The sequence below is a fragment of the Corapipo altera genome, unplaced genomic scaffold, assembly GCF_003945725.1.
Source record: "Corapipo altera isolate COAL_440 unplaced genomic scaffold, ASM394572v1 51, whole genome shotgun sequence".
NCBI classification, from domain to species: Eukaryota; Metazoa; Chordata; class Aves; order Passeriformes; family Pipridae; genus Corapipo; species Corapipo altera.
This window is the reverse complement of record NW_020884892.1, coordinates 1,519,559-1,532,099: the sequence shown is the minus strand read 5'-3', so window position 1 is coordinate 1,532,099 and position 12,541 is coordinate 1,519,559. Positions and strand designations below refer to the sequence as shown.

The following is a 12,541-nucleotide window of genomic DNA, read 5'->3' as shown; positions in this document are numbered from 1 at the left end:
TCTCGGGTAATAGCTACCTCTCTGACCATACTAAGAAAAGGATTCACTTAAAACACGTTTTTTTTAAATCAGAGAACTCACCCCAGCTCTGTTGGTGACAGCATGGCTATGCACACTTTGCAGGATGCTCTAGTATTTCCAGGCTCCTAATCCAGATTCACACATTGGTGACTCCCCACTCCCTCTTGGGGTGACTGTACAATTTCATTCCCCAGTTCTTTACTTTCTATAGAAAGGAAATTCCTTGGCACACAAGCCCAAAAGAAAACAGGGTCTCCATGCTGGATAACTGGGGAATCTGGACACTGGACATGCCCCAGTGCACATCTAATGAACATGTTAGAGCCAGCCCACAGGACACAGTGGCTATGCTTAGAAGTCACAGCTGACTTATTGGTAATTATTTGCCTGCTTGAACTGGTTTTCTTGGAGTTACTGGATATTAACATGCCCTTGAACATGAGTGAACCATTTGTCAATCTCTGAAAAACTTCAAAGACCTTTTAAGTGGAGTGATCTAAGTTATAGCGTTGAGACTAACTATTGTACAGTAGAATCATAGAATCGCAGAATACTTAAGGCTGGAAAAGATCTCTAAGATCATCAAGTCCAAACATTAATCCAACACTACCAAGTTCACTGCTAAACCCTGTTCCCCAGGTGCTACATCTACATGTCTTTAAAATCCTTCCAGGGATGGTGATTCCACCAGTTCCCTGGGCAGCCTGTTCCAATGTCTGCCATCCTTTCAGTGAAGACATTTTCCCTGATATCCAAACTAAACTTCCCCTTGGATAATTTGAAGTCCATTTCCTCTAGCCCTTTCACTTGTTATCTGGAGTGAGAGACTGACACCTACCTCGCTGCGACCTCCTCTCAGTTATTTGTAGAGAGCAATAAGGTCCCTCCTGAGCCTCCTTTTCTCCAGGCTAAACAACTCCAGCTCCCTCAGCTGCTTTTCATAAAACTTGTACATCAGATCCCAAAAAACAAGCCAAAAGGAACTTGATATGGTCACCTGCACTGCAGGTATCGCATCTTCCAGCCCAGAGGACAAATCCACCTCACAGTACAAGTCCAGCCATTTTCTCCAGCTCACAGGAGACTCAAATAACTGTTGTGACTACAGGTAGAGGTCAGCTACTGCTTTCCCTATTTGCTTCTTACAAGATACAGCAGTTACAGCCAGATGTATCTCGGAAACCCAGTTTCAAATTCAGCTCAGCCCAGTTTCAAATTATCTGGGGGACTTCCTAAAGCAAGTGTGGGGGAAGGAGGAAATAAGAAGCCATGAGTCCTATCCCATTATAATTGCCTAGTGATGGGTCACTGAAAAAAAAAGAGAAAGTTACTGTGCCATGGCATAGCTAAACTTCATCCTTCAGCCTCACCTCCCATATGTATGTCACAGCTGCTTCCAGTCCTGCCTGTGTGCGTCTAACTCCAAGGATGGAGAGGAGAGTGGCTGGTGTCTGCACAAATAACCAGCTCCACCATCACTGCACATGTGCAACCTTTGATGGTGACCACTGTGTCTGTGCATCCACTGTCCAAAGACACGAATATGTTACAAATCTCTGCAGCTATTCATGGACTATCCACTGGCCTCTCTGAGACTTCCCAAGATGACTGCCAAGTACAAAGACAGGGCAAAGTGCCTGTCATACAGGCACCACAAATACACCATTTTTTTCCCCAGGAGGACAGTGGTCTGATGTGCTCATTCCGTGGGTTCAGCAGCCTGAACACTCCAGTTTTCTCATACTACCACATGTTTTACTGGGCAAATATAAATAGTCCCAGGGATATTGTAATTAGCTTGTGAGTCTCCAGCATCTCTGGAATGTGAAGCCTGTGCTACAAACCACAAGATACTGGAGACACACTGACTGTTAAACACAACCACTGCAGTCTATAATTGGAGGGTACTAGTTTTACAACCAGTGCCTTCATCATAAAATACCCCAACACCCTTTCAGAGTTACAGAAAAACACAGAGGTCATAAACATGCTGGCATTTTGCTCATTGGCACATGGAGGTTTTGGAGATGGGGAAGAGAGTTGGAGGCTGAGGTCAATCTGTGGTACAACCCATAAAGCAATTTCTGGTGTTGTTCACGCACGCAGCCTGTGTGACTACTTAGGAGTTAAAGTCAGGGCTTCCATGTTCCTCCCTTGCCTCATTAACACTGTCCAGTGTGGGATGGATAATGCCATGTAGTGATTGGAATTTTCCCTCTCCAGGCTTTATTTTTCTAGAACTCTGTGGAAATCACTGCAGACTTTCTTTACTTCTGTGGCAGATTCCCCCTGAAAGCAACAGTCAGTATCTGTTCAGGAGTATTATCTCCTCTGGTAAGTAAGGCTCAGGACTAGAGCTCAGCTCATTCTTAATTCTAGGGATCATCCAGATTTCTGCAACCAAATCCCATGTTCTGTAGGTCTAGTTTAAAATACAAATGATTCAAATGGGAAGTTCTAAAACCTCAAGAAGTATAATTCATTCTGAATAACTTTCACGTGTTGTTTTGGTGCCATATTACTGTTCATAAAAATACACAGCGGGCACATCTTCAGGGTGCAAAAGGTTATCATTGTGTTTTCCTGCCTGGTCATGATCCTCTGTTAAATGCCAATGGAATGAAAATGCCAATTCCTCATAATAAGAGATATCAAGTATTATAAGTGGGGTTTTATATTGAATACTTTAGGGCAGATGAGTTAAATCCTCTTTTGTCTTCATTTCTCTTTAAAAAAAACCACAAAAAAACCAATAAAAAAACCCAAATGTAGCACCCACAAGAATGCTCTAAGAACTTTTCTTAAACCATCATTAAGCATTGCTTTAAAATATCAGATTTTATGGAAAAGAAATAGTGTTTATGCTGATATTCTAACCAAGATTTCTTACTTTCTTTCAAAATTCCCTATGTGATAATTCATCCAGGAATATTACTTTCTGAATTCATGTTATGTACTGTTAAGCAGATGCTGTTTCACTTCACTGCCAAAATTTGTATCAGTAGTAAAGCTGCCTATATACTCTTGCCTCATGCAATCTGATTTCACTGTAGCAGCCCTTCTAGAACGCCTCAGCTAGTGATTTTTTCTTTAAAAGCCTTGATACCAGGGGATCATAGAGTACAAACCTCAGCTAAGAGAGGACTCGTGACTATCCACTGCTGTTTATTTGTCTCCATTAGTACAACTTCACCTCTAGTCCCAGTACTTCATATCTCTGACAGTTTGAAATCTTCTTCTAATGCCTTGAATGTGTCTCTTAAATAGCTGATAGCTATTTCTTATTATTACCTTTGTCCTTTAGCTTGAGTGATTCCCCTATCTCCCTCCTTCTGTTCCCTGATCTATTTACGAAAGCGTTAGTATCTCCCCTTCCCACCTGCACACTGCAAGATTAGCCAAACCCAGATTTTTATTCACCTGTCTCTGTCTCCTGAACACACTAATAGCTCCTCAAGGCCAAATCCATCTTTCCTGAGCTAAGGAGGCATCAGAGGATCCTTTTCTAGATAAACTGTAACCAAAGACCTGTCCAGTCTCATGAATTCTTCCCTACTTTGCCCTGCCAATAATGACCTTTGCCTTCTCCCCATCTGTACAGCACTGTGATGTACAAACATCTACTGAGACACCATCAGTTTCCACAGTATGAGTTTATAGTCCTGCTATTGATCCATACCTACCATAAAAGGCCTTTTAGACTAATAGTCCCAAGTCAATTGGGAAAACTACCTGTTTTGGGGGTCAACCTGTTCCTCCTTCAAGGATATTCGATCCCAATCTGTAGAGTGGAAACTCACAGGAGAGATTAGACTCTCCTGATTGGACCCTGATGAAGTTCACCACTACCTGCCCTCTGACTTGTTACTCCCTTTCCTAGAAACTTCATAATTATCTCCCTGCCAGCCAGTTTCTGTCTCACTTTAAATTTATTAATCTCTACCCTTTTACACTTTAGCAGTGACTTTCAATACAGTACTCAACAAATGCTCACTGGAGCTCAGATAGGTGAGATTTACCTAGTCCTGTTTGTCTAAAGAAAAATAATCATCTGTCGTTTAAAAGGAAAATATCAGTTTAGAGTGTTGGCTCTCCTCCAGATCAGATGTGGGTTTTTGTTGCAGTTATTTGATTATGCATGGAGCCACCCTCACTACCCTCAACCCCACTCTCAGCCTCTGACGTAATGAACTACCATATATCTTCAACCTCAGTCATACCACTGTTCCCCTCCATGTCACAAAGTTTCTCCTTTTATAGTTCATTTTATGTTTTAACTTTTATTTTTGCTTCTACTGTAAAAATAGGAGCCTGCTGGGCAAAGATCAGTTCTGGTTCCAACTGGAGCACAAGGCACAGGTGTTACTTTCAAATCCTTGTGTATATGAGGACCTGGGTAGCAGAGGGAGAGCCTCCTCCTCAGTGCTGCATATTTTCCAGTTTAGCTAAAAGAAGGTAATGATTTTCTGTTGAAATTGAACCCAGGAACCCAGAGTCTTCCGAAAATGCTACAGAATAATTAAGGAGCACATAAGGAGTGGAACAGCATTTTGGTCCTATATGACCCATCTCCCGCAGCACAATAACCCTTAGCAGACCCAGAATATCCATTCCACTTTTTCCAGGGAAGAGGCATATATTTCCCTAACCATCAGGCACAGGAACAGAAAAAAATAATTTTCTCACCATGTAGAAGCAATTAGGAGCCTTCTATAAATACTCCGTATTATTGGAATAATCACTTTTAGTCAAATATTGTAACTATCCCATTGTTAAACTGCTGTATGGTATGGTGAACATTCACACTTTACAGTGAACAGAGGTTCCTTAGGTCAAATAAATGACAGGCCTAAGTTATCAGCCTAACCAGATATGTAGCAATAAATGAAAATCTACTTAGGGAATTCCCTATTATAGGAAAAAAAATTAATCAGTGTGATATTGACAGAGTTGGAACCGTTGCCCAGAGGACCTGTGGATTATCCATCTTTGAAGATACACAAAACTCAACTATACAAGGTCCTGAACCACCTGATCTGACTTCAAAGTGGACCTATCTTCAGGGTAGACCCTGCTTTGAGTAGGAAGTTGGACAAGATGATTTCCATGGGACCCTTCCAACCTGAACTAACATACAGATCTAAGACTGAAAAGTCATCTTTAAGTTAAAATGCTGAATATTGACTTGTTTTATAGTAGGTAAGTGGGATTTGAAGATAAAAGGAAAAATAAATCAAAAACATTATGAAAGAACCTAACTCTGTGTGTGTGTATGTATATATATACACACACAGAGATATATAAATATTACTGCATATAAGCGTTTACACCTCACTCTACTCAAAACCTTTGTGGCAGGTCTGAATTGGGATTCTTGTCCTTTATACTGCTCAACAGGAGATATATATTTTTAACTCTGATGAAGTCTATTAATTAGTACTTGAATCAAAATCAGATAATCACGGACTACATACAGGCAGCCATTTCCAACTCCGTTCTTCTGAAAAGAATCACATAGAAGATGATCATCTGAGAAGGGACACAATCCTTCTACTGATTTTGAGCAGCACTTTCACTGGAAATAGGTTCATTCAGAATCAGTAGGGTTATTGTTGAACAGCTCTGAAGTTTGCCCAGCCCAGGGACAGGAGGACTGTCAGGATAGGTTAATTCAAGACCTATCAATAGACAGCAGTTCAAAATAGGTGTTTGGGGATTATGAGTTTGGTCTTCATGACCAGAAAAGATGTTACCACGCACCATTATCACAGGTTTGATGTAATCAGGCTGCAGCCAAAATAAGTTGCCTACAGACAGCACAATTGGAGCTGATATTCTGTGCAGGCAGCAAAAATCCCCCAGTGAAAAAACTGCGAGTAGCAAAGCTGTCAAACATCGACCATTTCTAGTCCTAATCAAGTTGCAGAAGAGCCACTGCAGTGACTTAAGTTCTTGGGTCAGTCACAGATGTTCCCAATACATCCTTTACAGGCATGTTTTGTCTGCCAACAGCTCAGTCTTGGGGGACTGGAAAAGAGGAACAGTCCATGCATCTATCTGGCAGATTAAGCCCTTCAACTGGCTGAAAAGATATATCAGAGCTCCCAAAAAAAGCAGAGATGTCACCAGGCTGGCTTTTCTCTTGATCTTTCAACAGTGCTCATGAATAAGATTCTTTTATATCTATATCTATATATCTATATCAATCTGTCTATCTATCTATCTACACATAAGCATTTCTTCAGTGGTTCATCCGTTGTGCTTGGCTTTCCCACAACAATCACAGATCAAATAAATGGACATTAAAACTCACTAAATGTATACTGGTAAAAAAAAAAGTGATCTCCAAGACTTATAGTACTCCTCTAGCTACTAAAACAATCTTCATATTTTTTTTTAATTTTAGTCATATCAAAAGAAAGCTTTCTATTAATTTCTTGTTGACTGTCAACATATAACTCTTTTACAGTCCAACAGTTTCTAATATACTTCTCCACCACTGCATACATGTTGGAATAAATATAAATAAATGGATAAATTGGAATAAACTCTAACTAGGAAAGGTATAATGAATCAGAGCATCACACCAGAAACATACAGTTATACTATTTCAGTTCCCAGAGATACAGCAGAGGAGATTGTCTGTTTACCTGGAATCTCATCAGTCCCCCCACTGGTGTGTTTGAATCGATCTCCTTCCACGTGGACATTTGGACACAGGACATCTGAAAATCAAAAGGACCAGGAAAAAATTATCACAGGTAAAGACAGAATTTTGGAAGCCACAGAAATAGCAAAGACTGATCCTCTGGGTTTTGTTCAACACTTGCACATGGTCCCTCAGCAATAATTCTGCCTCAGTCTCTGCACATCTTAAATACCCTTCCTCTCTCCTATTCCCTACCTGCATGATGGACAAAAGACCCAATATACTGTGTCTGGGTTTGAGCCACTTTTTTCTGACTGACTAGACAAGAAGACAAGTAGAATAGATGACCTGAGCCTTTCCCTTAGCTAGGACAACACTCTGGTTTTTTATCTTTCTCCTGTCTGTAAACTTGCATGAAAGTCAGAAAAACTTAAGAAAATATAGAATGTCACTCTACTCTGGTTGGTTGGAAGGGAAGTTATGAAGGCCCAGCTGACATTAGGATGCTGCCCAAAATTTTCTCAAAGGACAACTCCTACACAGAAACACCACAAACCTGAAATGCTATGAAGGAAAGGGAATCCAGAGCTCAGAACAATGAAGTGACTTTAATCACAAAAAGGTCCCACCACAGGAGAGTGCCAGGGACAAAATGTGAGGCCCACTGTCCTATATCTTACTGTGTTACATGTGATTCCCATATCAACACTCCTCCAGGACCACATGTCTGTTCCTTGAGGTTGTTCAAGAAGAAAGAATTAAATATGACTGAAATGTTGAAAAATATTCACCCCATACACACATCTCAAAGAGTCATGAAAATATCCAGCTTTTGTCAGCCATTTCTCATGCTCCCGATTAGTGTCAACACAATCACAGTCAAATACTTTTCCACAGAGAACTGTCTATCCACCTCTTTCCTACCATACCTTGGAAATCACTTTTATTTATGCTTTGTTTTCCCAGGTCAATAGTTAATTGTAAACAATGGGGACAGATAGTTCAAGGAATCAGTTTAAAGAGAATATAAAATCTTGTCTATACCATAAGACCATATATATTGGAATAACAACAACAACAATTTATCAATATATATAAAAGTATACAAATATTTATATATAAGTATATATATTGGACTTATTAGAGTGGGTCCAGAGGAGGCCACAAAGATGATCCGAGGGCTGGAACATCTCTCTTGTGAAGACAGGCTGAAAGCTGAGGTTCAACCTGGAGAAGGGAAGGCTCCAGGGAGACCTTATAGCATTTTTCAGTACATAAGGGGGAGCTTACAAAAGGAGGGACAGGGACCTTTCACATGGGCAGACACTGATAGGAAAGGGGGGAATGATTTTGGACTAAAAGAGCAGAGATTTAGGTTAGATATTAGGAACAAATTTTTTACTGTGAGTGTGCTGAGGCTCTGGCACAGGTTGCCCAGAGAAGCTGTGGTTGCCCCATCCCTGGAAGAGTCCAAGGCCAGGTGGGATGGGGCTTTAAGTACACTAGTCTGATGGAAGATGTCCCTACCCATAGCAGGGAGTTGGAACGAGATGATCCTTAAGGTCCTTTCCTTCCAACCCAAACCATTCTATGATTCTATGATAAAATTGCACCTCTGACTTCTTACCCTTTAAACAAAAGGTTGCCCTTTCTCTGATTTAAATGACAACGAGGTGAGCACAGCCAAGTCCTCCCTCTTCATTTGCCCAGTCACACCCATGGTAACACACACATCCTCTGCGGTTGCAATACTCCTCTTGATACAGATGGTATTTTCTATCCTTTCCACCTGGTGTTTAGTATGTTATTCCTTAGGTGTTATTAATTGTTCTGCTTGCAAGAGCCAACTGCTCCCTAACGGATGGGGAACCAGGAGAGGAAGGTGACTCAAGTCCAGGCAACACCCTCATCATTGGGGCGCAATCTAACAGCGTTCTCTGAAGATTTTCTACAGAAGATCTGCCTTGAAATCTTTTGTAAAGATACATCTGAAATCCTGAGGAAAAAAATAGACTTTTCTGAGGGCATTGACAGCAGGCACTATATCTCTCCCCCTACTTTCTGTCTCCTTGTAAAAAAAATCCAATATTCCACAAACTTTGATTAAGCCTAGCAATGAAATATTTTTTCTGCTTTATTGTTCTAATGGATTTTTGGCCCAGTTTATCAGCTGCAGATGAAGCACTCACATCTCAGTGGAGAGAAAGGGGACCCTAAAAGCCATTGCCAGAAGCTCCAACAGTCAATGCAGCAGTAAAAGCGGTCAGATACATCCAGCCACCCCTTTGCTTCATCAGTGGGGGAGATCAGGCACTGTTTACTCATGCAAACGTGTGTTATCCATTGTTTCTATAGATAAAATTCAGAGTAGCCAATTTATTTATTTTCCTACCACACCAGGAATCAACACTGACTGATGCACAGGGTCATTTCATGTAAACTTCAGCCAGAAGTCTCTTTTGCCTCATGATGCCTGTTGGTTTGAAAGCCAGGATACTTCTCTCAAACCCACTTACATCTTTATTTTAGGCATGTGAAACCATGTGGCAGTTTCCCTTCCATTAGAGGGGAATTCTCCATAACTTCCCAGTACAAAAGAGAAGATCTCCTCCACCAGATGAACTTTGAAAGTCAATTTTTTTTTAAACCATCAAGACTTGTGAGAACCAAAGTTAGGTTACTTCTACTCCAGTTCAAAACTAAGCTGTGATTAGAAGTGCCATATGCCCCAGGTAGATGTTATACCGATCCTTCAAAGTTTGGCTTTTCTAACAACTAATGCTGTTTTGGTTACAGGTACTGAGTCAGTGCAGTAAAAATCATTTCTAAGCCCCAGTCTTGGTCTGGAATAAATATGGCTATGGAATAAAATAAGTAATATAAGAAATAAAAACTTTTTGAAAAAATCACCAAATAAAGAGTAAACAAATGGAAGACATGAATAAAATCAGTCATTCACCTCTCTGGCCAGGGCTCCTGAGAGATACACATGGAAGAATAAAATATCTCAGACACAGCAGTGTGCATCTTTATGTTACAAGGAGGCAAAGTCTGAATTATAGATATATGAATTATCATTCCAATCTTTAATAGCATAGAATCATTGAACATGTAGAGTTGGAAGGGGCCCACAAGGATCACTAAGGTTAGAAAAGACCTTCAAGATCATCAAGTCCAACTCCTGACCCTGCACAGGACCACCCAAAGAATCCTACCATGTGCCCAAATGCTTGTTGAACTCTGTGATGCTTGGTGCTGTGACCACTGCCCTGGGGAGCCTGTTCCAGAGCCCAAATACATTTTGGGTGAAGAACATTTTCCTAATATCCAAGATTAACTACCCCTGACACAACTTCAAGCCATTGCCCCGGGTATAAACATGTGAGTAGGTGTACACTACATAAACATTAATGCACATTACACACCGTCCACCAGTTCCAATCAGAAAGAACTGTGGTTTCCTAGCAGCATGAGCTAGCAAAATCTTCCCGGTTTTAGCAATCAGGACTATATAGCAAACTCACGAGCTTGGCATTGGAGCAGAACTCTCTTGCCACAGAAAATAGAAAGGCCAAAGTTAATAATATTGTCCTTTTCTTCCAGCTCTGAAGAACTGTGGCCTCACATTGGTTTTTATTTTACAAATGTCCTATGCTCCTTTTGGCTCCTCCCTTCCTACCTGCATCTAAGGCACAAGAATAAATAGTCCACAAGGGAAAGAAAATTGTTGCAATGATTCACTTTCCAGCTACAAAACAATTTGGGGAGGTACAAATGAAGTTGGAGCTTTACCACCCCATTTAACAGCACAGCTGTGTGTGTCCAGAGGAGCAGAGTGAAGGACTGAAAACATATCTATCATACCCAACCAGCCACCAGGTCTCATTGCTACATCCAGGGACACATTCTTAGGGAAGAAAACACAAAATTTTCCCTCTCCTGCGCAGATTTTCTGTGAGATCCCCGATATAGGTGAACATTTTAATATCAAAAACTGTTTATGCCTGTTCTTTCTGCTGCTTTCAGGCCAAACTTTGAGTACACACTTGTGATGCTCAGAGGATTTGCAGCAATGAGCAAACGGTAGGGAGAGTAACAAAATCTGCACTGCAATTTATAAACATTTATAAAAAAATTTATAAAAATTTTATGCACAAAATCTGCTAATTTATAAACATTTAGAGATTTGCAGAAGAGAAGATACAACTGACTAACCTGAGCTTTCAGCCTCTGCTCCTTGTTATATCCCCTCTGGTCATGTCATTCAAATCTGTACAAGCTTGAAGTTGCTTTTAAATACATATTGTTTAAAACTTCTTCCTTGTCTGCAACTTTATATAAAATTCTATCAATCCTTTGCTTTATCCACAATTTTTATTAGCAAAGATTTTGCATTTATGCCCATGTGGTTCATGGAAATTTTTAATAACACCAGAAGTGCTATGTATCCCTTTACAGTTTCACTGAGAATGATGACTTTCCACTGACACTTGCTACATGAGATCAGTCAGCTCTTAATCCATTGTAGAGTGTTACTTTTTAATGAAAATGTTATTCAATATCTAGTAACAATGCCTAAGAAAAAATGTACTTCAGCAAAGAACAAATGTACTTTATCGAGGTAGTTACCATATCAACCAAACTGTAACTCCATGGAAGGAAATTAGTTTTGTTAGGGATGACCTCCTTGTCATAAAATTATAATCCTTGAATAGGGATGCATAGTAATTCCCATTCTGTAATACTTTATTCACTGGCTTCAACATCAAATATTATTTTTTTGTGAGAGAGATCAGGAAAACTGCTCTCTGACTGTACATATGAACCATTTTTCATTTTTAATAGCCTTACACTATTATCACATCAAAGGTCCATAATTAGTGGGATTAGAAATCTCTGAGTATATAAATTTGCAAATGACACCAAGCTGAGTGGTGCAGTTGACACACCTGAAGGATGGAATGCCATCCAGAGGGACCCGGACAAGCTGGAGCAGTGGGCCCATGGGAATCTCATGAGGTTTAATAAGACCAAGTGCTGGTGCTGCACCTGGGTTGGGGCAAACTCCTGTATCAATCCAGGCTGGGGATGAACAGATCAAGAACAGCCCTGGGGAGAAGGACCTGGGGTGCTGGTGCATGAGAGGCTGGACACGGCTCAGCAATGTGTGTTTGCAGCTCAGAAAGCCAACCATGTCTCTGCTTTATATGAACTTCATGTTCAAGGAAGCACAATGAAGCTTTCTGAAAGTGATCTCACTTCGGACAGCACCCTTTTCTATAAACAAATCATACCGAGATCTGTTTGATGCTAATGAGGGACTTAAGCCTCACTTTTACATGTCATTCTTTAAAATCTTCCCTACGAAAAAATCCCAGACATGTCAAATATCTTGAAAATGAGAGACAATATGTCTTAGAGAGTCCATGCACTGTGAGAGACATGTCAGAACAGTGTGTCAGCTCAGGAAGTTTCACTAGCACTAAAATAGCATTAATAACCTATTGTAGTCAAATAGTAACAGTAGGGCTGTGAGTTTGGAAAAGAACAACATGAATGATCTGATAGTGTAACTCTCTTTGCCTCTAAGCCGTTTAAAAAGAAATTAAAGGAAACAGGATAGAAAAAAATGGGAAAAACAAAAGAGAATGAGAAAAGAGTAGAGAGAAAGAGACAGGTGGGTGGAGTTGGGAGAGGGAGGGAGAGAGGGAGGGAGGAAAGGAAAGAGAGAGGGAGCTGAGGGAAAAGAAGGGAAGGAGGGAAGGAGGAAGGAAAGGAAGGAAGAAAGGAAGGAAGAAAGGAAGGAAGGAAGGAGGAGAAGGAGAAGAAGGAGAAGGAGAAGGAGAAGGAGAAGGAGAAGGAGAAGGAGAA

At 40.6% G+C, this 12,541-nt stretch overlaps 1 protein-coding gene across 1 annotated transcript in view; it reads right to left on the bottom strand.

Moving 5' to 3' along the window:
• Window positions 1–12,541, bottom strand: part of COL22A1 (collagen type XXII alpha 1 chain) — a 221,166-nt gene that overhangs the window by 145,075 nt on the left and 63,550 nt on the right. The window contains exon 4 of the mRNA XM_027645748.1: window positions 6,672–6,746. Coding sequence (XP_027501549.1) covers window positions 6,672–6,746 — 75 coding nt within the window. The remainder of the gene's footprint in view (window positions 1–6,671; window positions 6,747–12,541) is intronic.